The 24,286-nt window shown below is 46.6% G+C and overlaps 1 protein-coding gene and 1 long non-coding RNA gene across 2 annotated transcripts in view; both read left to right on the top strand.

The window, feature by feature from the left end:
• The window catches only part of DNAAF9 (dynein axonemal assembly factor 9), a 72,920-nt gene extending 63,589 nt beyond the window's left edge, over window positions 1-9,331 (top strand). The window contains exons 35-37 of the mRNA XM_064419079.1: window positions 1,368-1,433; window positions 1,742-1,835; window positions 3,224-9,331. Of these exons, the coding sequence (XP_064275149.1) occupies window positions 1,368-1,433; window positions 1,742-1,835; window positions 3,224-3,336 (273 nt within the window). The 3' untranslated portion in view covers window positions 3,337-9,331. The remainder of the gene's footprint in view (window positions 1-1,367; window positions 1,434-1,741; window positions 1,836-3,223) is intronic.
• Window positions 9,332-17,752: 8,421 nt separating this feature from the next.
• LOC135299721 (uncharacterized) lies at window positions 17,753-21,154 on the top strand. The gene is made up of 3 exons (XR_010361661.1): window positions 17,753-19,124; window positions 20,476-20,555; window positions 21,055-21,154. It is a non-coding gene; the product is annotated as an uncharacterized LOC135299721 (long non-coding RNA).
• Window positions 21,155-24,286: the final 3,132 nt, after the last annotated feature.

Here is a 24,286-nt window from a genome sequence, read left to right as displayed (position 1 = left end):
TGGATTGATTTGCTCTTGAATGCTTGAGCAAATGGATTATGTCCAGGATAAACACAGGATGATTTAGCTGAGCTGTGATTGCCAAGGGCTGAAGTGTGCTGTGAAATAAATCTTCTTCCAGTACCTGAATGCTGGCAAAGCTGAAAATTTGTTTTGATTCACTGAATTAAACCTCCTTGGAAGTAATCCACTGAAATGGAGGGTAGAGTTCTGTTCATTTTGTCATCTTTAATTAGTGTATTTCTGCATGGCTGATGTATCCATGCAATGAGGAGTAGGGAGCAGGGATTGTGGCTGTTGTAGGAGGCTCAGAAGGCAGAATTTACACAGAGGGACTGCCACAGCTGATTGACAGAATCACAGATCCATAAAATCCTGCAATAGTTTAGGTTGGGAGGGACCTTAAATCCCATCCAGTTCCACCCCAGTGCCATGGGCTGGGACACCTTCCACCATCCCAGATTGTTGTAAACCCTGTCCAGCCTGGTCTTGGACACTTCCAGGGATCCAGGGGCAGCCACAGCTTCTCTGGGCAAATTTTTGGAACATTTGTAAGTTAAAAAATACTCCATGTTACTTCTGTATGGATTAGGATTTGCACAATGTCTCCCTCCAAAAATTTGTGTAGGAAGGGAAAATGTTTCCTGCTGACTGTGGCTGGAGAAGTTGCTAAGGTTCCAAGATTTCTGAGGTTTTTGAATTTCTGAGATGCTCAGGTTCTCATCTTGTGTTCCCCTGTGTTAATTCAGGGAATTAATCCATTTTCTCTGCTGATTATCTCATGCTCTGTACTTACCTCAGGGGTAATATATGGAGACAAATGCTTTGCCATGTAAGAAAGCTCTTTGTGGAATATTACTTAAATTTTATGAAAACTTGGAACTTAAATGCTTATCTCAAGTGTGAAGTGTTTCCTCTTTGAGCAATTCAGGACTATAAACACTTTTTGTACAGTCATGGCTAATTGAGGGTTTCAGATAGCTCTAAGAGTTACCACATGCTGCAGCAAAGAAAGGGATTACAGAATTTCTCAGGCTCAAAACTAAGTTGTTTTTCTGTTCCTGTGCCAGCTTTCTTACAGTAAAGCTGTATTTAAAATTGTCTTGTTTAAAATACTTACAGAATTTTTAATTCCTGAGTGTTTTCTGTAAGATCAGTGAATTTTTACTTTTGTTTTCAGAACATTGTTGTGAGTGCCTTCATAGAACTGGATAATTTTAGAAATTAATTTTTTGAAATACATGCTTCTATGTGGTGGTTTGGATTTTTTTTTTTTTGTTTTGTTTTTAATTTATTTTTTAACCAGCTAAGCTGTGGTATCACATTATCACTGTAGTCACATAACTGGAATCTCCTCCTTCACACAGAAACCTCAGAGGAAAGCCCTGAAAACCAGAGGAATGTTAACTCTTCAGGAAATCAAAAACATCCACGTGAGTAAAAGCAATAATTTACAAACCTTTCTTTTGGCTGATTTCCCTTAAATATCCACCTGGATGACAGAGCACCTGCCACAACAAGTGTGCTGAGCACTAAATTATTACAGCACTTTTGGAGCTGTCCAGGAGGAATTTGAGGTATAAATCTGATCTCAGAGCTCCAAATTCCCTCTGGAAAGCAGGAGAAGGTGTAAAATTTGCCATCTTTGGTTGCTGTAATGCCCCTTCCATTTTCTTTTATCTCTTTGAGTTTGTAAGGACTGTCCCTGAAGGTGTTTAATTTAAATTCTTTCCTGCTGCAGGTGAAACGCCACTTGGATCCACTCCCAGCTGGTTATTTTTACAATGGGACTCAATTTGTGAATTTTTTTGGTGACAAAATGGATTATCATCCATGTATCCTTTAAAATGGGAGGTTTGGGGAAGGTTTTAGGTAGGAAATGAACTGTGCAGCTCTGAAATGTTAAGTGCCAAAGCAGATATGGTAAAGAACCAGTTCCTTGCCAGCTAAAGCTTAGTTTTAAAGCCTTTCTTGAGAGATAAGATCTCAGGAACAGAATAGAACCAACAAAACAAACCCCAAACTGCCCATGAGCTCATGCAGGGGATAATTTATGGACCACAGCTTGTCAAAGAAATATTTTTCAAACCAAATAGTGCTGTAATAGCACTGAATGCCTGGGCACGACTGATAAAACTTCCAAATGAATGTAATTTCATGTGTGCACACACTCCAGTGAAAACAATCATATTTTTGTCCTTAGTTTTACCCTGGAATTCCTTGCCAAGGTTCCTCTTGTCCTTGGTCACCACCTGGGGACCTGGGGCAGTGGTGGCCATGGCAGTGCTGGGTTTACAGCTGCACTTGGTGATCTCAGAGGGCTTTTCCAGCCTTCATGATTCTGTGTTTTTCTCATTTTCATAACTTTCTGTTGCTTTTGTCTTTGGTCACCAACTTCCAACTTGGTTTTATATTCCCAGTTTACTTTTCATGGTAAACTTGGTAAAAATCCAGGTGATGCTGCTGTGGAATAAGAACGGAGTTATTTTCTGTAGGACAACTTGAAAATTTTAAACAAGCAGATTTCTGTCTGCACAAAATCCAACAGCAAATTTGCATTTCACTGGAAAATTCTTGATGCCCCATCCCTGGCAGTGTCCAAGGCCAGGTTGGTGGGGTTTGGAGCACCCTGGGATAGTGGGAGGTGTCCCTGCCCATGCAGAGGTTGGGATGAGATGGACTTTAAGCTCCTTCCACCCCAAACCATTCCAGGATTCTTCACTCCACCTCCCCCTTGGTGTTTGGCAGGGAAAGCTGCAGGCCTGGTTAAGCCTTTCTGGGGGATTTGAATTTTGGGAAGTTTTAGACTTGTGCTTGAGCAGAACAGCTGGGAGTGTGTTCACAGAGTCCCAGGATGGTTTGGGTTGGAAGGGATCTTGAAGCTGATCTCATTCCAGCACCTTCCAGAAATGGGGAGTCCAAAACCTCTTTAGGCAACTCATGCCAGGGCCTCACCACCCTCCCAGAGAAGAATTTTTCACTAACATCCCATTTAACCCTGCTATGGTTTTGCTGTTCTTAGATCTTCCTCCTGGCTGGGAAATATCCCAGTTCCTTTATTCCCTGAGTTGTGGTAGCTCTGACTGTAGAACTTCCAGAAAGTAATATATTGAATTTCTGCTTTCACTGAGTATCCCAGAACAGGCACTTCCTTCAAACCTGGATGTTTTTTTCTATTAAACACCATTTGCACAAATATTCTTCCTTCACCTTTCCCAACCAGTAATGGACCAGTTCATGAATGATTACTTGGAAGAAGCCAACAGAGAAATTGAGAAGTACAACAGGGAGCTGGAGGAGCAGGAGTACCACGACCTGTTTGAGCAGAAGATTTAAGCACGTGGATCCTGAGTGTTCCTGTCCTTGTGTCAGGAACCAAAAATGCTATTTTGTCCTTCTGGCTCACCAGAAATCGAGTGAAATGTCTGTTTTCAGCACTCCTTCCCAAACTAAGGGATTGTTCCCCTAAGGTTGGCATTTAACACGGTAACTGCTTAGCTGTTTGTACTGTCAGGATTGCTTCCACTTCACCTTAATTCCAGACTGTACAAAGCATCACCTGGAATCTCTGGCTTGTGGTGGAAACGTGGGAAAAAGAAGAAGAAGGAGGAGAAAAGAAGCAAAACTGGATTTATTTCCTAAAAAAGGTCAGAATGTAATTGTGGAATTGGGCCATGGTGCAGATATCAAACAATCCCTGGATGTCCCTTGGAAATCGTTGCACAGGAGCATCGATGGTCAGTGGGGAGTTCAGGGTGTGGGATTGGGGTGTTCCCAAAGCCAGAAATGGGGGAACAGACTCGGAGGAGTCCCCAGTCCCAGAACTGTTTGAGTGTTCCCGAAGAAAAAATGGGGGAATAATTAAAAAAAGTAAGAGAGTCCCTAATCCCACAGCTGCTGGGCTGTTCCCAAAGCGAGAAATGGGGGAACAGTGGGGAAAACTCAGAACTGAGTCCCTAATCAGCAGTTGTTGGGGTGTTCCCAAAGCAAGAAATGGGGGAATTATTAAAAAAGTAAGAGAGTCCCTAATCCCACAGCTGCTGGGATGTTCCCAAAGTGAGAAATGGGGGAACACGGAGTTCCTAATCCCAGAGCTGTTGGTGTGTTCCCAAAGCGAGAAATGGGGGAACAGTGGGGAAAACTCAGAACTGAGTCCCTAATCAACAGTTGTTGGGGTGTTCCCAAAGCAAGAAATGGGGGAACAATTGGAAAAACTCAGAACTGAGTCCCTAATCAGCAGTTGTTGGGTGTTCCCAAAGCAAGAAATGAGGGAACACTTCTCAGAGTCCCTAATCCCACAGCATCTGGGCTGTTCCCAAAGCGAGAAATGGGGGAACAGTGGGGAAAACTCAGAACTGAGTCCCTAATTAACAGTTCTTGGGGTGTTCCCAAAGCGAGGAGTGGGGGAACACTTTCTCAGAGTCCCTAATCCCACAGCTCTTGGTGTGTTCCCAAAGCAAGAAATGAAGGAACAGTTGGGGTAACTGTGAAGAGCCCCTGATCCCAGAACTGTTGGTGTGTTCCCAAAGCAAGAAATGGGAGAATGATTCAAAAATTCAGAATCCCTGAATCTGCAGCTGTTGGGATGTTCCCAAAGCGAGAAATGGGGGAACAGTGGGGAAAACTCAGAATGGAGTCCCTGATCCCACAGCTTTCAGAGAGTTCCCAAAGTGAGAGATGGGGGAATGGGGAAAACTCAGATGGGCACCCAATCCCACAGCTGTTGGTGTGTTCCCAAAGCGAGAAATGGGGGAACAGTGGGGAAAACTCAGAATGGAGTCCCTGATCCCACAGCTGCTGGGGCATTCCCAAAGTGAAAAATGTGGAAACAGTGGGAAAAACTCAGAAGAGTCCCTAATCCCAGAGCTGTCAGAGTGTTCCCAAAGCGAGAAATGGGGGAACAATGGGAAAAGCTCAGATGGGCACCTAATCCCACAGCTCTTGGTGTGTTCCCAAAGCGAGAAATGGGGGAACAAGGGGAAAAATTCAGAATTGAGTCCCTAATTCCAGAGCTGTTGGTGTGTTCCCAAAGCAAGAAATGGAAAACGATTCAAAAGTTTATAATCCCTGAATCTGCAGCTCTTGAGATGTTCCCAAAGCGAGAAATGGGGGAACAATGGGAAGAACTCAAAACTGAGTCCCTAATCCCAGAGCTGTCAGAGCATTCCCAAAGCAAAAAATAGGGGAATGGAAAAAGCTTGGATGAGCACCTAATCCCACAGTTAGGATGTCCCCAAAGTTACAGATGGGGGAACAATGGGAAAAACCCAGAAGAATCCCTAATTAAAAGCTGATGGGATGTTCCCAAAGCGAGAAATGGGGGAACAGTGGGGAAAACTCAGAATGGAGTCCCTGATCCCACAGCTGCTGGGGCATTCCCAAAGTGAAAAATGTGGAAACAGTGGGAAAAACTCAGAAGAGTCCCTAATCCCAGAGCTGCTAGGTGTTCCCAAAGCGAGAAATGGGGGAACAATGGGAAGAACTCAGAATGGAGTCCCTGATCCCACAGCTTTCAGAGAGTTCCCAAAGTGAGAAATGGGGAAACACTTGATTGGAGTCCCTAATCCCAGAGTTAAGATGTTCCCAAAGCAAGAAATGGGGGAACAGTGGGGAAAACTCAGAACTGAGTCCCCGATCCCACAGCTGCTGTTGTGTTCCCAAAGCGAGAAATGGGGGAACACTTTCCAGGTTCCCTAATCCCAGAGCTGTCAGGGCAATCCCAAAGGGAAAATTGTGGAAACAGTGGGAACAACTCAAAAAAGTCCCTAATCCCAGAGCTGTCAGGGTGTTCCCAAAGAGAGGGATGAGGGAACACTCCCACCCCCACCTTTGCCAGGGCTCAGCCCATCTCAATCCTCAGCACAGTTTGAGTCTGCACTTAAAATTCTGACTTGAAAGAAAAGCTATTTATACATTTCAGGGTGAAATCAGTGGAGAAATCTTAATTTCTTCCCAGTGCTCTCATTGGGATTCTGGAAAATATTTCCTGGCTGGCTGCAATGTGCACCTTGCTTAGATTATCCCTGGAGGATTCCTATTGCAGTCCTAAAAACTAGGCAAGGCAAGGGGGAGATTATTCAGCTGAAGAATTCCTTTTCATGAAGATAAATGATTTCCAAAGGTAAAAAATAGCAAAGGATATTACTTGAAAGAGGCAGGAACTTGTTTGTGGAGCTTCCAGAAGAGTTTGCACGCCGTAACATTTCACTGTGCTGGTGAGAAATCAGCTTTTTAAGTATTGCAACAGAATTTTTATAGTTCCTAAATGATAGAACAGGAATGCTGGCAGCCTGTCCTGACTTAATTCAGAATCATTTTAAAGGAGGCTTTATAAATCCCTGCCTGAAGGATTATAAAGCACCTTAGCAGCTACTTACAGGTAATTATTGGAGTTTATTTGAATAAGCAGTTTATTGTAGCATGCATGTGTTCAGAATTTAGGTGAGAGCAGCCCAGCAGGAATTTTTTATTTTCATATTCCTTTGCCTTAGGGACAGCTCAATCTTTTACTGCAACTGCAGCTTTTCTTTCTGACCAGATGTTTGTGATACAGCAAGAAATGGAATGAAAAATCTCTTAAAATACTTCAAATGTATCTGCACAGCCTCATCCCGAGGCAGGAAAATGAGATTTAACCCCTGCCATCAAACCTGAGGCTAAATTAGAGTTTATGCTTTGCTAAAGAGATGTATTTTTTACCTTTGGAACATGAAATTAGTGAAATTTCAGTGACCTGAAGCACATTTTAGGTGGTTTTGGTCTTCATTGCTGGGTGCAGAGATGGAATTCCAGGTGCTGCAGGCTGGGATAGAAATATTGATAAGATTTCATTCCTCGCTTTCCTCCTAGATTTAAAAAGCTGTCTGAATTGAAGACTTTAGTATTTTATTTTCTTTTTTTTTTTTTTGCACACCACGAGACTTTATATAAAAACTACTTGTATCCTGTTAGAGGCCAGTAAAAGCCAGCAATTAGTTTGTGTTTTTAGGCTTTCCTGGGGTATTCCCTGGATCACAAGTGTGGAGCATCCTGATAAAGCTCGTGAGTTTTATCTATGCATGGCTAAATTTTAGTCTTAATATCCTGTAGTGCCTGTAGAGCAAAGGTAGCTAGCAGTGGGTTTGGGGAGGGGGGGCTGCCAGGGGTTTACAACTAAATCCAGTTGGTTGCATGAAATTATTTCACAGCCCAGAATTTTTAGGAATCCCAAAATTCTGGTGGCGGCGCCGCAATAAAAAAGGGGCATTAGGAAATTGAACTGCAATTGGAATTGCTTTGCCAATTAACTCAGTGTAAACCCAGCTGTTCCAGTCCCAGTTCTCTCACCTGCAAAGCCATATTTTTAGAGTAGTGGGATGTGATGTGGGAAGAAATTCCAGTGGTTGGGACAGCAGGCACGTGGTGGAGGCTTTGTCTCAACTCGTGAGTGGATACAGAGTAGATTTAAGTGCAATTGATTGAAAATAGATGAAGATGCTGTAGCTGATTTTTGCTCTGCTGAACTCTTTTTAAGAACTCCAATTTGTGCAGCTCTCAAATCAGTATGGATGGGGCTTGATCCAGCTAGAATTCCAAGCCCTGTGAACAAAATATAAAAGGAAATAATTGGGTTGTGAGTGTGCAAATTGAGGTGTTCCTTAAAAACTGGAGCAGAAGAGCTCGGAACAAAGGCCTAGAACCCTCCTGTGCTGTGCTGCATGTGCTCTATGGTCATAGCTGTGTATTACAAAGACCTTTCACCAGACTGGTACTGGCTCAATTCATGTATTTTGGTATTGAAAGAAATTGATTACCTCAATTTTTAGCTTTTATTTTTGAACTGTGACTTTTCAACCAGAACAAAAAAAAAAAAAAAAAAGAAGAAAAATACCGAAATAGTGAAACTGTGACAATGGTATCCTTTAAATGTAGTAGTGCCTTGCAGATGACACCATTTATTCCCCGAATAAATGGGTGTCAGGGGTTGCACCCCCCTTTTTTTTTAAAGGAAAATAACGGTTTTGGTGAAAGGACTTAAAAATTTAACCTAGTGACAAATATTAGCACAAATGGTTAAACTGTTTAAAAGAAAACTCTTTGAGGACTGAAATGCCTGATGCTGCTGCTGTTGAAGAGCAGTTGCTGATTTTTTGGGAGTCGATTCTAACGATCAGCAGCGCTTTTTGAATTTTTTTTTATTTTTTCTTTTTAGAAGAGTGTAACTTTTGTACTCTGGTCAGAGCTGTTTGTACTGTATGCAATCCCCAGCCCAGGGGATTTGGTGTCCTCACTCCTTGGAGCTCGAGGTGAGGATGGAGCTACTCCGAAGGATTGGGGTTTGAACTTTTTTTTCTACTGTATAATTAAAAAAAAAGAACCAACAACAACAACAAAAAGCACCATTTCTAACCCACTGATGTTTGGATACAGCAAAAGTGCCATTACACCTTTCCTTTTCTCTTTTACTGTACTTGGAAAAATTTGTGTCCAGGCATTCCTGAGCTTGGGAAGTGCTGAAGAGTCCTCAAGGGGTTTCCACGCTTTGCTGACCTTCGTTAGCAGCTTGTGGTGGTGTTTTTTTCTTTCTCCTCACCGAGAATGAGTGTGATCAGAAGTTACTGAAGTTATAGCATTCAAATGTGACCAACTTAGCAGGGGAACCTTTGCAACTTGAGCTGCTCTGCAGTCTGGGAGTATTTGAATTTTAAGCTGTGCAATTTGGGATTAATCCAGTTTTACACTTTGCAATTAACACACCGGATTGCAGGGAGGAGTTAAGTTGCATGTGAGGGTTCCCTCATAAGTTGGAATTTTTAAAAAAATTATTGTTATTTTTTAATTGAAACTTGTCTGAATTTGCACAGATTTAAGCTCTGGAATACTTTTGGTATTCTTGAAAAGGGAAAAAAAAAATTGTGACTAGTATAGTGAATTGTGAACTGTGAGTTGGTAGAACCACAAGGTTGATCTAATCTTAGGTTGTTAAAAATGTACCTCAGAAAGCTCGTGAGAAATTGCTTCATTTTTACCCAACAGCCAGATCCTGATGTAACACTTCTCACTTTACAATGTGCCAAAATTCACTTTTATACTAGTTCTCAATGCTTTAATATTTGCAACTCTAAGTTAAAAACGTGTTATTTACAAACACTACTGTAACTTCAGTTCAGCTGAATGGTGTGATTGAAGCTTTTTGCCTCTCGTATTTATTACACAACTTGATTCAGTAAATATAAAATGACCTTTCCATTTATTTTTGTATTGTTTTACATGTTTATACCTGCAGTTTGTGTGACTTTTACACCTGTAACTCAGATGTGATGGAAAGAACCAATAAACAGTATCCATCCACTGCCTGGCTTTGACTCCTTTAATAAACCCACAGGTTCCTAAACTGGAATTTTTAAACTTGGAGTGGTTTTCATTTAAAATCTTTAAACTGGCAGAAAGGTGAGTTGTTTATATTCAAATTAAAATACAAAAATTTAAGGTTTTATGGGGTATTTTTTAGCTGCTGTTTTAAGTTTAGACCTTCTTGCTTGAGCTTTTAATTGGGTAAAATTCAAACTTGAAGAAGATTCATCTGCTTTGTGCTGCTGTCTCTGTTTTTCAGCAGCTGTTTGTGAGCATAAATTGATATTTGCATATTTACAAATACAGGGAGGTGCTAAACCTTCCTCCTTGTGCTCACAGAAACCAGGATGCAGCTTCAGGATCCATGGATCTCAAATCTGGCTGCCATGGAGAGGGCAATCCCACCTTACCCTTCTTTCCCTCAGGGGCTGAGCATGAATCAGATTTTTGCTGGTTAAGCTGAGCCTGCAGCTGATTTTCTGTCTCTGTTTTACATCACTTTTGCATTTTGGGGGGAGGTTTTGTGCTCCATTTGGTTTTTAGGAACAGTTTATGTAAATCCAGCCTGCTTTGCATGTTCCAGGTGTGCACATAAAGCAGCAGCTTCTGATTTTGGACTGGGATCCAGGAGTTTTCCCTTGCTGTGCAGCTGGGTTTGGAAAGCAGCTCCCAGCTGTAAATCAGGAATTTGGGTGGCAGCAGGACCAGGACAGTGCTCCCAGGGAACAGGGACAGGAGGAGAGGGAACAGCCTCAGGCTGGGCCAGGGGAGGTCTGGATTGGGAAAATTTCTTCATGGAAAGGGTTATTAGACATTGCTCAGAAGCTTTCCAAGATTACCAAGTCCAACTGTTCCCCCAGCACTGCCAAGGCCACCACTGACCACGTCCCCAAGTGTCACATCCACAGGACTTCTCAATCCCTCCAGGGATGGGGATTCCACCACTGCCCTGGGCTGCTGTGCCAGGGCTGGACAACCCTTTTGATGAAAAAAAAAAAAAAGGAAGTTAAAAATGCTTTGTGAGGCTTTAGATGGTGGGGAACTATCTGAGTTTCATTTCCTAAGAGAGATGAAGTGGATTTTCCTGGGCATACCCCAAATCAGGGTTTTTAGTCCCATTTCTTGCTCTTAATTATCTCATTTTGGTCAGTCTGGTTGTATCTGGAGAGCTTTCCAGCTCTCCTTGGCTTTTCATGAGCTCCTCTTCCTTCCATGTGAACTCATCTGGAATTTCTTTGCCTACGTGTTCGCCAACAAATGGTGCCTTTTTAGCTTCATAAATTACCAGCCTAATTAAAGTAATGAATTCCCAACAGGAATTGCATGGAAATGGGAGCACTTGTTAATTGAATAGCCCTGGGTTGGCTCCCATTGTACACGTTCCACAAGGTGCTTGTGTGATCCCTCCTATTGAATTGGCTTAAAATAAACCTTCAGGGCAGTTTGATGTCTTGGTAGGAAAGAAAACACCCAATGGGCAAGGCCTGGAGGATTTCAATAGCTTTACTGCTCCAGGACAGACAGAAAAACAACCAAAAAAAAAGCATGGAAAGTAAAATGTGGGTGACCCATTCATGGCTAGGAATTCAGCATTGTATAGATCACTACAAAACCGCCCCACATGAGTGAAACAGGAAATTTCTAATGGTTCAAATTGAGCCCTCGCTCAACCCCACCAAAAATCTTCCATTTTTCTGTCTTATCAAAGTTAGCTCAATATTTGCTTTATATACATCCTGTTCCGGACTTTGATTCCTCTATACAGCACCTTCCTGCCTTCTAATATCTGATTTATTGCAGAGCCCTTTTTCTTCCAAAGGTTTGGCTTCGCCTGCTTTAACTCTTTATCTTGTCAGCCTCGGCCACAGCCTTTCCTTGGGCCTCTCCTTGCTTTGGGAAGCTCTGGAGAAAAGATAACAGAGGAGCTGGAAGAGAAGGAAGAGGCTACAGGGGCTCTAGGGATGGGCACAGGGTTTTTGGGACAGAGGTCTGGAATATCCAAGGTGCTTGAGTGCATCAAAACAGAAATTGGAACCTTAAAGGTTATCCAACTCCCTGTCCTGGGCAGGGACACCTTCCATCATCCCAGGTGGATCCAGCCTGGCCTTGGGCACTGCCAGGGATCCCGGGGCAGCCACAGCTTCTCTGGGCACCCTGTGCCAGGGCTCAGCACCCTCACAGGGAACAATTCCTCCCCAATATCCCATCCATCCCTGTTCTCTGGCAATGGGAGCCATTCCTGTGTCCTGTCCCTCCATCCCTTGTCCCCAGTCCCTCTGCAGCTCTCCTGGAGCCCCTTCAGGCCCTGGAAGGTGTTTGAAGGTGTCCCCAGACCCTTCAGGCCCTGGAAAGTGTTTGAAGGTGTCCCCAGACCCTTCAGGCCCTTGAAGATGTTGGAATGTGTCCCCAGACCCTCCTGTTTTCCAGGATCTGATCCTTCCCCCCACTCCCAGCTGTGGTGCTGGATTGGGATCGCTGCCCTCCCCATGCTCTGGGCTCTTTGCAGCCCTTGCCCATCCTAGGGGAATGAGGAGGAAGTTCCCTGCTCCAGGTCAGGATGGATGTCACCAGCCCTTGGGGAAGGTCCCAGAGGCAGGCTGGATGCTGAAGACTCCTGAAAGATGTGTTTCCTGTGCAACAATAGGGAATTTTGTTCTATTTCCCTGTGGAACCTCTTGAGGTAAGTGCTGAAGTTCCTCCTGTTCCAGCAGACACATCCCTCCTCCCTTTGCTGGCACAAAAAAGAGCACAAAGACAGAATTGCAAATTGTGGTGCCTCCTAAATGCCTTGAGCTGTCAGAGCTGCCCCATTCACTGTGTTCCATCCTGAGTGGACCATGGGATTACAGGACATGGGGAATGGCTTCCCAGTGCCACAGGGCAGGGATGGATGGGAGACTGGGAAGGAATCCTTCCCTGTGAGGGTGCTGAGCCCTGGCACAGGGTGCCCAGAGAAGCTGTGGCTGCCCCTGGATCCCTGGAAGTGCCCAAGGCCAGGCTGGAGCAGCCTGGGACGGTGGAAGGTGTTCCAGCCATGGCAGGGGGTGGAATGAGACAATCTTTAACATCCCTTCCAACCCAACCCATTCCATGATTCCCTGCATTCCCTGTATCTTTCTTTCTTTCTTCTGGAGTAAAAAATCTCCTTGAATGATGCAATTTTCCCTTAAAATCTAAAAGGCCCTGCTGTCCCCTGCCCGATGTGGTCATGACAGAGCAGGGCTGATAAGAGATTTCTCTTCTCAAAGGCAAGGCTTGGCGTGTGCTGCAGATTAAAATCACTGCTGCAAAGCAAACGAAACACAAATGAAACACAAATGTTTTGGGTTTGGCTGGCTTTGGGAAGGGTGTCCCTTCCGCTGGCCGCTGTTTGTTTGCTTAGGTGAGGTGGGTGCAAGTTCTAACAATAAACTTTCCTGGGAACACGATGGGAGAGGTCAGGGAAAAAGGAGAAACCAGCAGCAGGCGTGGGATGGGATCCTGGGGGGATGTGGGAGGTTGGAGTGGGCACAGAAGGAGCTGGGATGTGCTCCTTCCTGGGAGTGTCTCATCCACCTCACAGGGAGAGAGGGTCATTGCTTTGGGCCTTGGGTCCTTTCAGCTCTCCTGCCGAGGTTAGTCATTGAAGGGGTTAAATCAGCTTGGGGTAAGAGAAGAAGGGATGCAGGGTGGTTGTGGATGCCGCTGGAAGTGTCCAAGGCCAGGTTGGACAGGGCTTGGAGCAGACTGGGACAGTGGAAGGTGTTCCTGCCCATGGTAGTGGTGGACCTGGATGATCTGTAAGGTCCCTTCCCACCCAAACCATTCCATGATTCCATCACTACAATTTAAAGAAGGAAACCTGCAGTTTGAGCCTGCTTGAAACAGGAAGAGAAAAATGGCATGGTCAGGTCAGAGCAGGTGGCTCCAAGCCCTGTCCAACCTGGCCTTGGACACTTCCAGGGACCCAGGGCAGCCACCCTGTGCCAGGGCCTCATAACAAAGATTTTCCTCCTAACACCACTTCTGGAAGCCAGCCCCTGGCTGAGGGACATGAGGAGGGACAGCCCAGCATCATCCAGGACCTGCTAAACTCCACCCTGCACTCGCTGCTCCCTCTGGGATGCAGAATTCAGTTCCTGGGAAGCTCCTGCTGCCTCTGGCTCCCAGACAGAGCTGAGCTCACCCATCTGCTCTGTCTTGGCAGCAGGGGAGGGGAGGAACAACAATCCTTTCCAATCCAAGCCCAGTGTGTGCACAAAGAGCCCCGAGGATTCCTCTGGCACGGCCCCTGGCTGGGAAGACGGCTGCTGGGGTGGGCCAGGGAGGAGTTTTCCCCCTGTCCTGGCTCAGCCTTTTGTTGGAAGTGAACATTTCTGACTGTCTGCAGCCAGCCTGCCGTGGCCGAGCGTCTCTTGCTCTCCACGGAGGTGTTCTCACCCCTTCTGTGCCTTTGGGAGTCCATCCAACACTTCCAGCACAATTCCTGCTCTGTTGCAGAGAGCCTTCAAAGGCTGAGCCATGGGGACACTGGTTTGGGACTCACGGTTCTCTCCCAGCAGGTTTCCCATTGCTGCCCAGGCCTGTAATCCACATTCCCACCTTACTAACAGGACAACGAGGAGCAAATCAACATTTTCTTTGTGACCTGCACATTGGAGAGGTTTTGTGATAATTTAAATTCCTGTTTTTCTGTTCTGGGTGTGCAATTTCTGTCTAACCTCATCCAGACCTGTTTTCCTTCCTGTTTTCCCTCCCAGGTGTGGGCACAGGGAAGTTGTGGCTGCCCCTGGATCCTGGAAGTGCCCAAGGCCAGGTTGGATGGGGCTTGGAGCAACCTGGGACAGTGGGAGGTGTCCCTGCCCATGGATGGGTGGGATTAGATGATCCTTAAGGTCCCTCCCAGCCCAACCCATTCTGGAATTCTAAAGCAAAGGTGAAGGATGCTCTCAGCTTTTCCTAAGCAAAACACATTGCTTAATGGCTTGGAAACATCCTCAAGGCTGCCAGTCAGCCCTGCATGAGTTCACTGACACCTGCACAAGGCTAAAGTTTAGGGAAAACCTGTCTGAACCAGGGAATCACCCCAGATAAATTATTGTGACTTAATTGAACTGCCTTTCCCCCCCCCCTATTTTTTCCCTTTCTTTTGTCTCTAAGTCAGAGGCTTTCAGTTATTTACGTATCATGTGAAGCCAGATTTCCTCTCATTTCCAGTGGAAGAAAAGGGAGCTGGTGAACCCTGTCCAGAAAGAAAAGCTGCTGGGCTTTGGGGGAAATGGTGGTTTCTGGTTCAAAGCCCAGCCCTGGTGCTGAGTTGTTTGTGCCTTTGCTTCACCAGCAGCTTTGTGCTGCTGCATCACTCCTGGTTTGCATGGAGAGAACCCTCTGGATTCCTCCTTCCATGGAGTTTCATCTTTTTTTTCCTTGAAGGGGTCACTCGATCCACAGAGGGGGCTTTGAACTTTTCTCTTGTGTTAAAAATCCATTCTTGGCCTCAGTGCTGTTGTGGAGCTGCCTCTTGTAGGAGAAAAGTGGGGGAAAAAAAGCAAAATAATGGGAAAAAGACACAGAGTGAATCCCCTCTCGGGCTCAGGAGGAAAAGCTCAGCTAAAGAAGTCTCTGAACACCAAAATCCTCCCATCTGCCCCTACAGATGATGTAAAGGAAGGGGGCAGCCTTTATTCAGCTGGTTAAATCCAGGTCAAAGTGCTTAAAACCCCAGTGTGAAGTTCCTGAGGGGCTGCAGACCCCTGCATGGAGCCCCTGCCCCAAATCAGCAGAGCAAGGAGCAGAAATTCCTATGTTTTTTTTCTCCCAAGTGAAGATAAAAAGAGGGTAGGAGAAAGGAAACCAAGAGCAGAGCTGTTTCCCTGCTCCTGTGCTGCCTCTGCTGAGGGTTATTTTGGGATCTGAGATGTGTTTTGTTCCCTTTTTGAGATACCTGAAATGTTCAGTTCAGAATGTCTCAGGGGAAGGCTTAGAGAAAGAAAAAAAGAATGGATTCAGCACATTTCTAGTAAAGTTACTGAAGTAAAACCTGAATTTAAATGTTAATAAAATGACCTGGAAACAGACCTCCAGCTTGGCTGTCCCATCTTGTGATGCCACCTCGACCACAGGTGACCAAGTTGTCCAAGGAAAGGAGAATTTCTGGAGAGAAAAACCCCTAAAATAGCTACAAAAAATTTAAAAAATCCATTCTGTTGTGTTTCTAAAGCACAGGAGAACAAAATTCTGGGTACAGCAGCTCTTGGAAAGGGGAAACTGGACACATCCTTGGAGTCTGAGGCTAGAAGGTGTAAAATGAGAAAGTTTGCTGTTCACTGGTTCCCTTGTTGCTGCTTGAGATCTGCAGCCTCTTCCCAGGAAGTTCAGGGGTGCTTGATCCTCACCTGGCTGTGGTCATTCCCAGAACCAGGAGTACACCATGCTCTCCTCCAGCTGGATAATCAGATAAAAAAACTTACATTAAATATCTCAGTATTTCCAGCAGGGCTGGATTGGGATACCCTTGGGGTCCCTCGAGGTTCTCTTGGGAGCAACCTGCAGTCCAGCCCAGGAATTCTTGCTGTGGTGCAAAAGAATTGGAGAACTTCTCCTTAGGGAGGCAGCAAGGAAAGTGGAAAGGTGAATTTGGTGTGTGCCAGGGTGGGGATGCTGGAAGCTGGAAGGGTGAGGAGAGGTGAAGCTCTGGTGGTGGAGAGCAGGATTTGGGGAGATCTTCGAGGGGGCTTTCAACAAGACTGGAGAGGGACTTTGGGCAAAGGATGGAATTAGAGGGCAAGAGGGAATGGCCTTAAGCTGAGGGAGGGCAGGGTTAGGTGGGATTTTAGGAAGGAATTCCTGGCTGTGAGGGTGGGCAGACGCTGGCACAGGGTGCCCAGAGAAGCTGTGGCTGCCCCTGGATCCCTGGAAGTGCCAGGCTGGACAGGGCTTGGAGCAATCTGGGATGGTGGAAGGTGTCTCTGCACATGGCAGGGAGTAGGAAGATGGTCTTTAAACCCCTTCCAACCAAACCCATTCCATGATTCTTTAATTCATTGACTGCTCTGTTTGGGGATCTGTTTTCCCGTGCTCAGGGTTTGGTGCAGCAGAGCCCTGTTCCATCCCATCAGTGCACCACCAAAAAGAGGGAGGAGGAATTTTGCTTTTTCTGGGAACAAAACTCACAGGAGCAGAACCCCAGTCACCCTGGTTACCACATTTCATTTGTGCTGAGCAGAAAGGCTGAGAGGAGAAGCCCTTTCCTCACGGATGCACCGAGCACTCCGTGTACCCGCGGAGGGGAAGCAGCACAGCAAGGAGGCTTTGGTGAGGCAAGAAAAGTGTTGTCAGTGTGGTGTCACGGGGTTCTCATCACTCCAGTGCTCTTGGCAAGTCCCTCCTGAGCAATTCCACTCTTTGATACAAGGAGAAGTTGTTCCTTCTCCCCTTTGTTCTTGCCCAACTTACGTCCCGCGGAGATTTGTTTTTGTAGCTCCTGGAGATGAAACAACCTCTGAGTGGAAATGCTAACGAGGTGTCCATGCTCAGACGGCTTTGTAAAAAGGGGTTGCGGTTTAAATCCTTAATCATACTGGATTTGGGAGGTATTTTTGCCCAATCTTCAGCCTCCCCAGGATAATACCTGGGTTCTGTAATAAAAATGCCTGTTTGTGGCTTTCCTTCGTCTCTGGAAGGGCTCTCCTGCCCCGTGCAGAAATTCCTGCTCATAATTTCCTCCCTTTTCCTGCTGGAAGTGGGACTTCCACAGCCAGAGCTGTGACTTGTGCTGTTCCCTCCTTCTCCTCCCCAGGGAATTTCCAGACTCCTCTTTCCCCGTGTTCCCAGTGTTGTGTCTCCAGTCTGGTGAGGAGGATGGCACCTCCAGATGTCTGTTTATCTCCAGCCCCTCCTGTGCTCCAGGCCCTCTGGAGACACATCTCGCAGCCAAAACTTTCTCTGAAAAAAATATTTTTAACCCTTCCTGCCTCCCACTCGTCTTCCCAAGCCAGATCCCCTGGGAACTCTCTGAACAAGATTGTTCTCACTCACACGGTCTCTGGTGACTGCACAGAAGAGCTCAGCTCTGCTTTCAGAAATAAACTTCTTACACGTATTTTTCTTGTCTATACCCAGTTTTTTCCCTTGCATTTTCACACAAAATCCCAGTTGTCAGGCCAACAAGGGGAAGTTTGAAACAGATTTGAATTTTAACTTGAAGTGGATGATTTTTTTTTTTAAAAATTTCTTTTTCATCTTTCTGTATTTTGAAGTCCTTTGGGCCTGTTTTTCCTGGCGCATTCTCTGACCTGATTGACCAAAGTTTTTGTGCTGTTCTTATATTTTGGAACTTTTTTGATGACATGCAGGCTTTTATTTAGTCTGGTATTTTAAAGCTGTGCATCCTACCCCAGTGCAGATATTGCTGCTGTTATATCCCACACTTGATGATGGACTGGATGACCTTGGAGGTCTTTTCTAACCTTAAGGATTCCGTGATTCCATCACCCCCGAGCTGTGGGAGCAGCACAGGGGAATATCTCATCCACAATGGACCAGAGAATGGGGTGAAACCTCCTTGTATTGGGTTTTTTTGTGGCCAGGTTTTGCTAGCCAGGGGCTGCAGGTCTGGCTTCTGGGAAGCTGCTGGAATAAATTGAATTAATTCCCCCATCTGAGTCTGTTTCACCCATGGCAGTAACTGGTGAGTGATTCCTGTTCAGTTTTTGGCCATGCACAGCTCAGTGCCTGCCTGGAGGCCTCCTCCTGACTTTTTGAACCGAGTTTGCTCAGAAAAAGGTGTGTTTTATAGCTGCAGGTATGTGCTGTAATCTTCTTCTCCCTGATTTAATCCTGCTGGGCAGAGGGAGCGAGAGGAGCAGAGATGTGTGGGTTTGTTCTCATTGTTGTTTCACCAGTGACGCTCAGCCCAGGGCTGTTATTTTTGGAGAGTTTGGTGCTCGTGTTTATTGCGGAGGCTCCTCGAGCTCTGGGGCTTTGAGGTGTGTAAATCTAAATAAGGATGACATTTAAAATAGGTTGCATGCTCTCCCTGAGCGTGCAGAGAGGAAATATGAGTAGACTGACTTCAGATACTTCAAGTAAAAAATCCCCTGTGGGAGTGTCATTAAAGTTCTCAGCACCTCCAGGTAATTATATTCTGACATAAGTTGTTTGGGCCACAATTCAAGGTAACTCTAATCTGGGCCTGATTATGATGGATAAAGAGGAATTAATCACTGAGCTGGAAGTGGGATTGCTCCCTGGAGGCGTGTGGTCATGGCCTGCCTGCTGAAATCTGGGCAAAGATGGGACAGTTTGAGCTAAAATCGTGTGTGTAAACACAGACACGGAGAGGCTCAGGAGGGTTGGGCAGCACAGCCGACAAAAGTGAACAGGAAAGGAGGATTGGGAAGGGAAAGGACATGGAGAGGGAGATGGAAATGGGAACTGAGAGTCATGGAATTGGGTTGGAAGAGACCTCAAACACCACCCAGTGCCACCCCCTGCCATGCAGGGACGACTTCCACTGTCCCAGGTTGCTCCAAGCCCCATCCAACCTTGCCTTGGGCACTTCCAGGGAATCCAGGGGCAGCCACAGCTCCTCTGGGCATCCTGTGCCAGTAGTTTTTCTTCTCCAAGACAAAATTCTTCCATAAAAATGAAACGAAATTACAGTTTTTGGGAGCCTGCTGGCTCTGCAGGTACAATTTCCCTTCCGGAGCTGCCCTTGGACAATGAACAGCTGGGAAGCACCAGGAGCTCTGGACAGCGGAGGAGCAGCATTCCATTTCTCCTTGGAAAGGAAAAGGAAGGCTCAGGCACAGGTACTCAGCTGATGGGGGGCATTTTGGGGGACAACAGCCACTTCCAGCAGTTTTCCAGGCTCTGACTTTTAGGGCTGGGCTCAGCCTTGTGGGGAGCAAAGTTTTTTTTTGTCTAGGGTTATTCCCATCCCTGGCACAGCAGCCCAGGGCAGTGGTGGAGTCCCCATCCCTGGAGGGATTTAAAACCTTGTGGATGTGGCACTTGGGGACATGGTCAGGGGTGGCCTTGGCAGTGCTGGGGGAATGGTTTGACTCAGTGATCTGAGTGGAATGATAGAATAAATGATTCTGTGAGTCTGATTCTGAAAGACACACGTGGGGTCTGAAGTCCCACTGTGCTTCTCTTTCTCTTATCCCTTATTCCAATATGGAATATTGAGAACATGATTGAGAAGAGAGAGATCTGGGCAACTTTTCTGCTTCAGTTGTTCTCCAGCACCACAGGCAGGAGTTCAGCTCATCCTGACTGGTACTAGCTCTTTCCCCGGGTGAGACTGGTCCTTGTACTTTGTTCTTCAGGGGAATCTTCAACACAGCAGCGTGGCCCCAGCAGGTTCCATGTCCAAGGTGGATCCTGGTGTTTTACCTGTAATAATTATTTCCTGGCCCAGAAAATGTTCAAACCTACTTGAGCTTTTGGAACAACTCAGATTTAAATTGGCAGATCTGCAGAAAACAAACCATGCTCACTGCCTTTGGTGCAGCATCCAAAAAATAGCCCAGTGTTTTTTCCTTCATTATTGCAACCAGAATTCCTATTTGAAGCATCAATCCAGGCCAGGTATGGAGCAGTGTTCCCTCTGTGCATCTTTTAACACACCAAAGTATGAACATGGGGTTGTCTTTCAGGAATCTGGGGGTTGTCAGAGTTTAAGGGCAGAGTTGCCTATGCTTTATGTCCAGTGATGAGATGTTTGGCTTCCTTGCCTGTTCCCTCTCTTTGTTTCAATCCTTTTTATATGAATCCTCAAGATTTATACGCCATCCTTGATAATGAAGGCCTGGAAGGTATTTTAAAGATAAAGATGATAAAATACTGCATCTCCAATTTCTTTTCCTTTTCCTCTGCCCAAACAAGAAGGCTTTACTTGTTTTACTATATATTTACGTTTTAAAAAATCTTGCTGCCATCTGAAGCTGCTGGCTCCAGTTTGGGCTTTCTTGGGTGTTTCTTTTTTTTTTTAATTCATTTTTTTTGTTGTTGTTATCCTCTCGAGAGAAAGAAACTGCGCGGGTTTCCAAGTTCCTTGAATAAATGTCAAATAAAACATTCCAAACAATTATTCAAGCTGGTAATAAGCAGTGAGACATCCTTCCTGTAGAGAAGCTGAACAATGGTTTCCTCTGACAGAAGCACAATATTAGGAGCCTTCCATATGTTGGTGCTGATTTAAACGGCGGCAGCATCTCCGAGAGGGATCCGAGGCCCCAGTGAGTATCTGGATATCCTGTGGGAAGAAAAGCTCTGTGGGTAACACCCTGACAGCCCCTGAAAAAAAAATTCTGGGAGTTTTGTCCCTGTCTCCTCAACATCCTCCAGTTTTGAGAGCATTTTCTTCCTTCCCTGGGATTTTTAATCCTTCCCAGCACATCCAGGCTTGCCCTGAACGCCTCAGGGAGGCAGGTGAGCCATCCCTCACCTCCAGCTCCAGGATGGCCTCCAGGGGGGAGCAGCACTGGCTCCCAGTTTGACCAGTTTGACCAGTTGGATGTGTGTCCCTGCAGCCCTGGTGAACACATCCCCTTCCCCTTTTTGCTCCAGCAACACCCCTCTCCTCCATGAGCTGTATTCCCTGGGGAAGGGATCCCACCTGGGATGGGAGAAGCAGCAGATAACAGATATCGACAAACTCCTGATTTTCTTGGGTTCTCCCAATTTTCAGATGTCCAAATGCGGGAGCACAGCGCTCACACTGACTTTCCTCCTCAGGTGGTGACCAAGATGGGCCTCTCCAGGTGAAGCTGGCACTGGTGGTGTTGTCCTTGCTCAAGCTGGTGGCCACCTTGGCATTGGGGACATGTGGAAGGTGACAGAGTGGCTGTGGCTTTGTCCTTGCTTGAGCTGGTGGCCACCTTGGCGTTGGGGACATGTGAAAGGTGACAGTGGGGGCAGAGTGGCTGTGGCTTTGTCCTTGCTTGAGCTGCTGGCCACCTTGGTGTTGGGGACATGTAGAAGGTGACAGTGGGGGCAGAGTGGCTGTGGCTTTGTCCTTGCTTGAGCTGCTGGCCACCTTGGTGTTGGGGACATGTGGAAGGTGAGAGAGTGGCTGTGGCTTTGTCCTTGCTTGAGCTGGTGGCCACCATGGCGTTGGGGACATGTGGAAGGTGACAGAGTGGCTGTGGCTTTGTCCTTGCTCGAGCTGGTGGCCCCCTTGGCCTTGGGGACATGTGGAAGGTGACAGAGTGGCTGTGGCTTTGTCCTTGCTCGAGCTGGTGGCCACCTTGGCGCTGGGGACATGTGGAAGGTGGCAGTGGGGGCAGAGTGGCTGTGGCTTTGTCCTTGCTCGAGCTGGTGGCCACCTTGGCGCTGGGGACATGTGGAAGGTGGCAGTGGGGGCAGAGTGGCTGTGGCTTTGTCCTTGCTTGAGCTGGTGACCACCTTGGCGCTGGGGACATGTGGAAGGTGACAGTGGGGGCAGAGTGGCTGGGGTTGGAAAGGCAGTGGTTCCTGGAGCTGTTCCCACTCCTGCAGTCCAGGCTCAGCCCCCACGGGAAGAGCCCGTTCTGGTTGATGGGTCCCAAACAAGGAGTGAGGAAATTTGCCACGTTCCTGGATTTGGTGCCTCCTAAATCCTGCACAAACACGGACAGCTGAGAGTGACCCCAGAGAGGGCAGAGCTCCTTGGGTAGTTCTTGCTCAGAGCAGCATCTAAATCTTTATTAACCAGCTCAGACATGGCCAGAAAAGGTCAGGATGTCAGGAGCAAAGTTCCCCTTTGGGCTGCTCTCCTTGATGCCAAAATCTCACAAATTTTGATGAAAACACCAGAAATTAAAAGGGTTTTTGGGCAATTTTTCCCTTTTGTGCGGCCCCAGGCACTGGATCTGGTAGAAGCACACCCAGCTGCTGTCCTGGGAGTCAGTGAGGTCAAACAGGCCCTTGGCTGGGGAGTCACCTCGATGGTCACCTGTTCTTGTTCACCATCACCATCCCATGAACGTCCTCTCCATTTGTGGTGTTCTGGATTTTGAAGAGCTGGAGGTGAACCCTGTTCCTTGCTTGTAGGAGATCCCAAATCACTGCCATGTTTTAGGAATTAATTTAATTTTCCCATTATTATCATTAGTACTGTTATTAAAATAATATTTTTTCTAAATTTTGACCTCCCCAAATCACAGAAACCCACAGGGTGTGTGTGCTGACCAGGGAGGAGGGGACAGCAGGAGCTCCAAAGGAACGTGCTGATGCTACAGGAATGCTGGGGCTCTTTCCCAAAGATTTTTGCTCCTTGGGTGGAGCATAATCGATCTCCAGCTCAGGGTCACCACTCCATGGTCACCAGCAGCAGCTCAGTCTGCTCCTCCAGGCTTTAAAGCCACCCTGGACCCACCTTCCCAGCAGAAAGAACCTCTGGAGAGGTCACCATGGAGGAGAAGTGTTGTGGCGGCCTGGGTTTCACCCCAATTCTCCATGTGCCGTGTCCTGCTCCCCACAAACCCACTCTGCAGCACAAGGGACCAGTTTTGGGAGCAGAGAGCCTTCTCAAGGGATTTCCCCCTGCTCCTGGGCAGGAGGGATATCTGGCTGATTTTGCAATGGGGACAGAAAAAGGTTTCAGAAGCCCCGAAGAAGTTGAGGCCGTCTCACCTCAGCACCTCACAAGCTCCATATCCCACACGAAACCACAGGTATGGGGCAGCCTGGCTGGAAAACCCTTGTTAAATAATATTCCCCACCTCTTTTGCTCCAGGTACAACCAAAACCATGGGGAAAACAGCCACAGAGAGCAAGGCCTGCAGTCCTTTTAGCTTTGCAGTGGCACAGCTGAGCTGCGTGCCTCCACGCGGCGCCCTCGAGGGCCGTGAGGACGAAGCCTGTCCTGCATTCCCCGAGTGCCCAGGGATGGATTGTCTCACGTCCAGCGTGTGGCTGCTCTGCATCCTCCCATCCTCGCCACGGTTTTGCTGGAGAGAGGGGAGGAGGCAGCCCCGGCCCAGCGGGAGCCCTCGGCCGGGCCCGGCACCCGCGCTCTGCACAATGTCCATTTGTTCTGGGTGCTAACACGAAATGACAAAAGACTCCAGATTCATGCTGAACAAAATTGTCCCCTTGCTAATTATTAGATTATGAAATGCGTTTCATAATGTAATGAATAATGGGGGGGGAGGGGGGGGGGGGGACGTTGGCTTATTTTTTTTTTTTTCTGCTTGAATCTGGATTTTTTCATTGTTTGCCCCGGAGTTTTTGTTGGTAGGTTGAAACAGAGATGCGAAAAGAATGGGAAAGGCTGGGTTTTATTTGTGCCTTGCCTGTTAAAGCTGTGACTTGGCTCACACAGTAAGTGCAAACAATTCTCTCCTGGCAAGTGTTCAGTGGAGACATTACTGATGACAGACTTTATTAAGTGCAGGTTTGCTTGTTATTAAATTCGCTCTGTGCTTGTTTCCGAAGCTGCTGGCCCGGCTGGCTGCATCCCATTAGGATCTTTAGGAAGAAAGAAAGGAACAGAACATTATATGCAGCACAGCCAGCGATGAGGTGATAGGGAAGCCAGTACTGGGGAAGGAGACCCAAGGAGATAATTAATTGCTACGTTTAAAACAAACATTTGTTTGGTTTATTGAGTTAATTCAAGCCATCCCTTGGAGATTCCTGGTTTCCAGGTGAAGCTGGGCATGTCTTCCTGTGTCAGCACGCTCAGGGCTGTGGGAGGTCAATGTATGTTGCATTAATTGTTTGGGGGGTGGAGAAAAACCACCATTAAAGTAGTGGCCTGTTTCTAATTTCTCAGAGCCTTGTTTAAACTCTTCCCTTTTCCCATCCCAGCTATTGTATGGACAGCACGCCACCAATGACAGCCTTTCTATACAAAATAAATATCTTATAAACTCTTAATCTCATGACTGAATGCCTGCATTGCTGCAGTTCCCAACCCTAATTTCCCAGGCCATGTTAAAAATTAAAAAGTTTGAGCATCCAGCAGGTGGGTGCCAGGTATTTC

This window comes from Passer domesticus, chromosome 4 (assembly GCF_036417665.1).
Source record: "Passer domesticus isolate bPasDom1 chromosome 4, bPasDom1.hap1, whole genome shotgun sequence".
NCBI classification, from domain to species: Eukaryota; Metazoa; Chordata; class Aves; order Passeriformes; family Passeridae; genus Passer; species Passer domesticus.
This window is presented reverse-complemented; position numbering and strand designations above follow the sequence as displayed.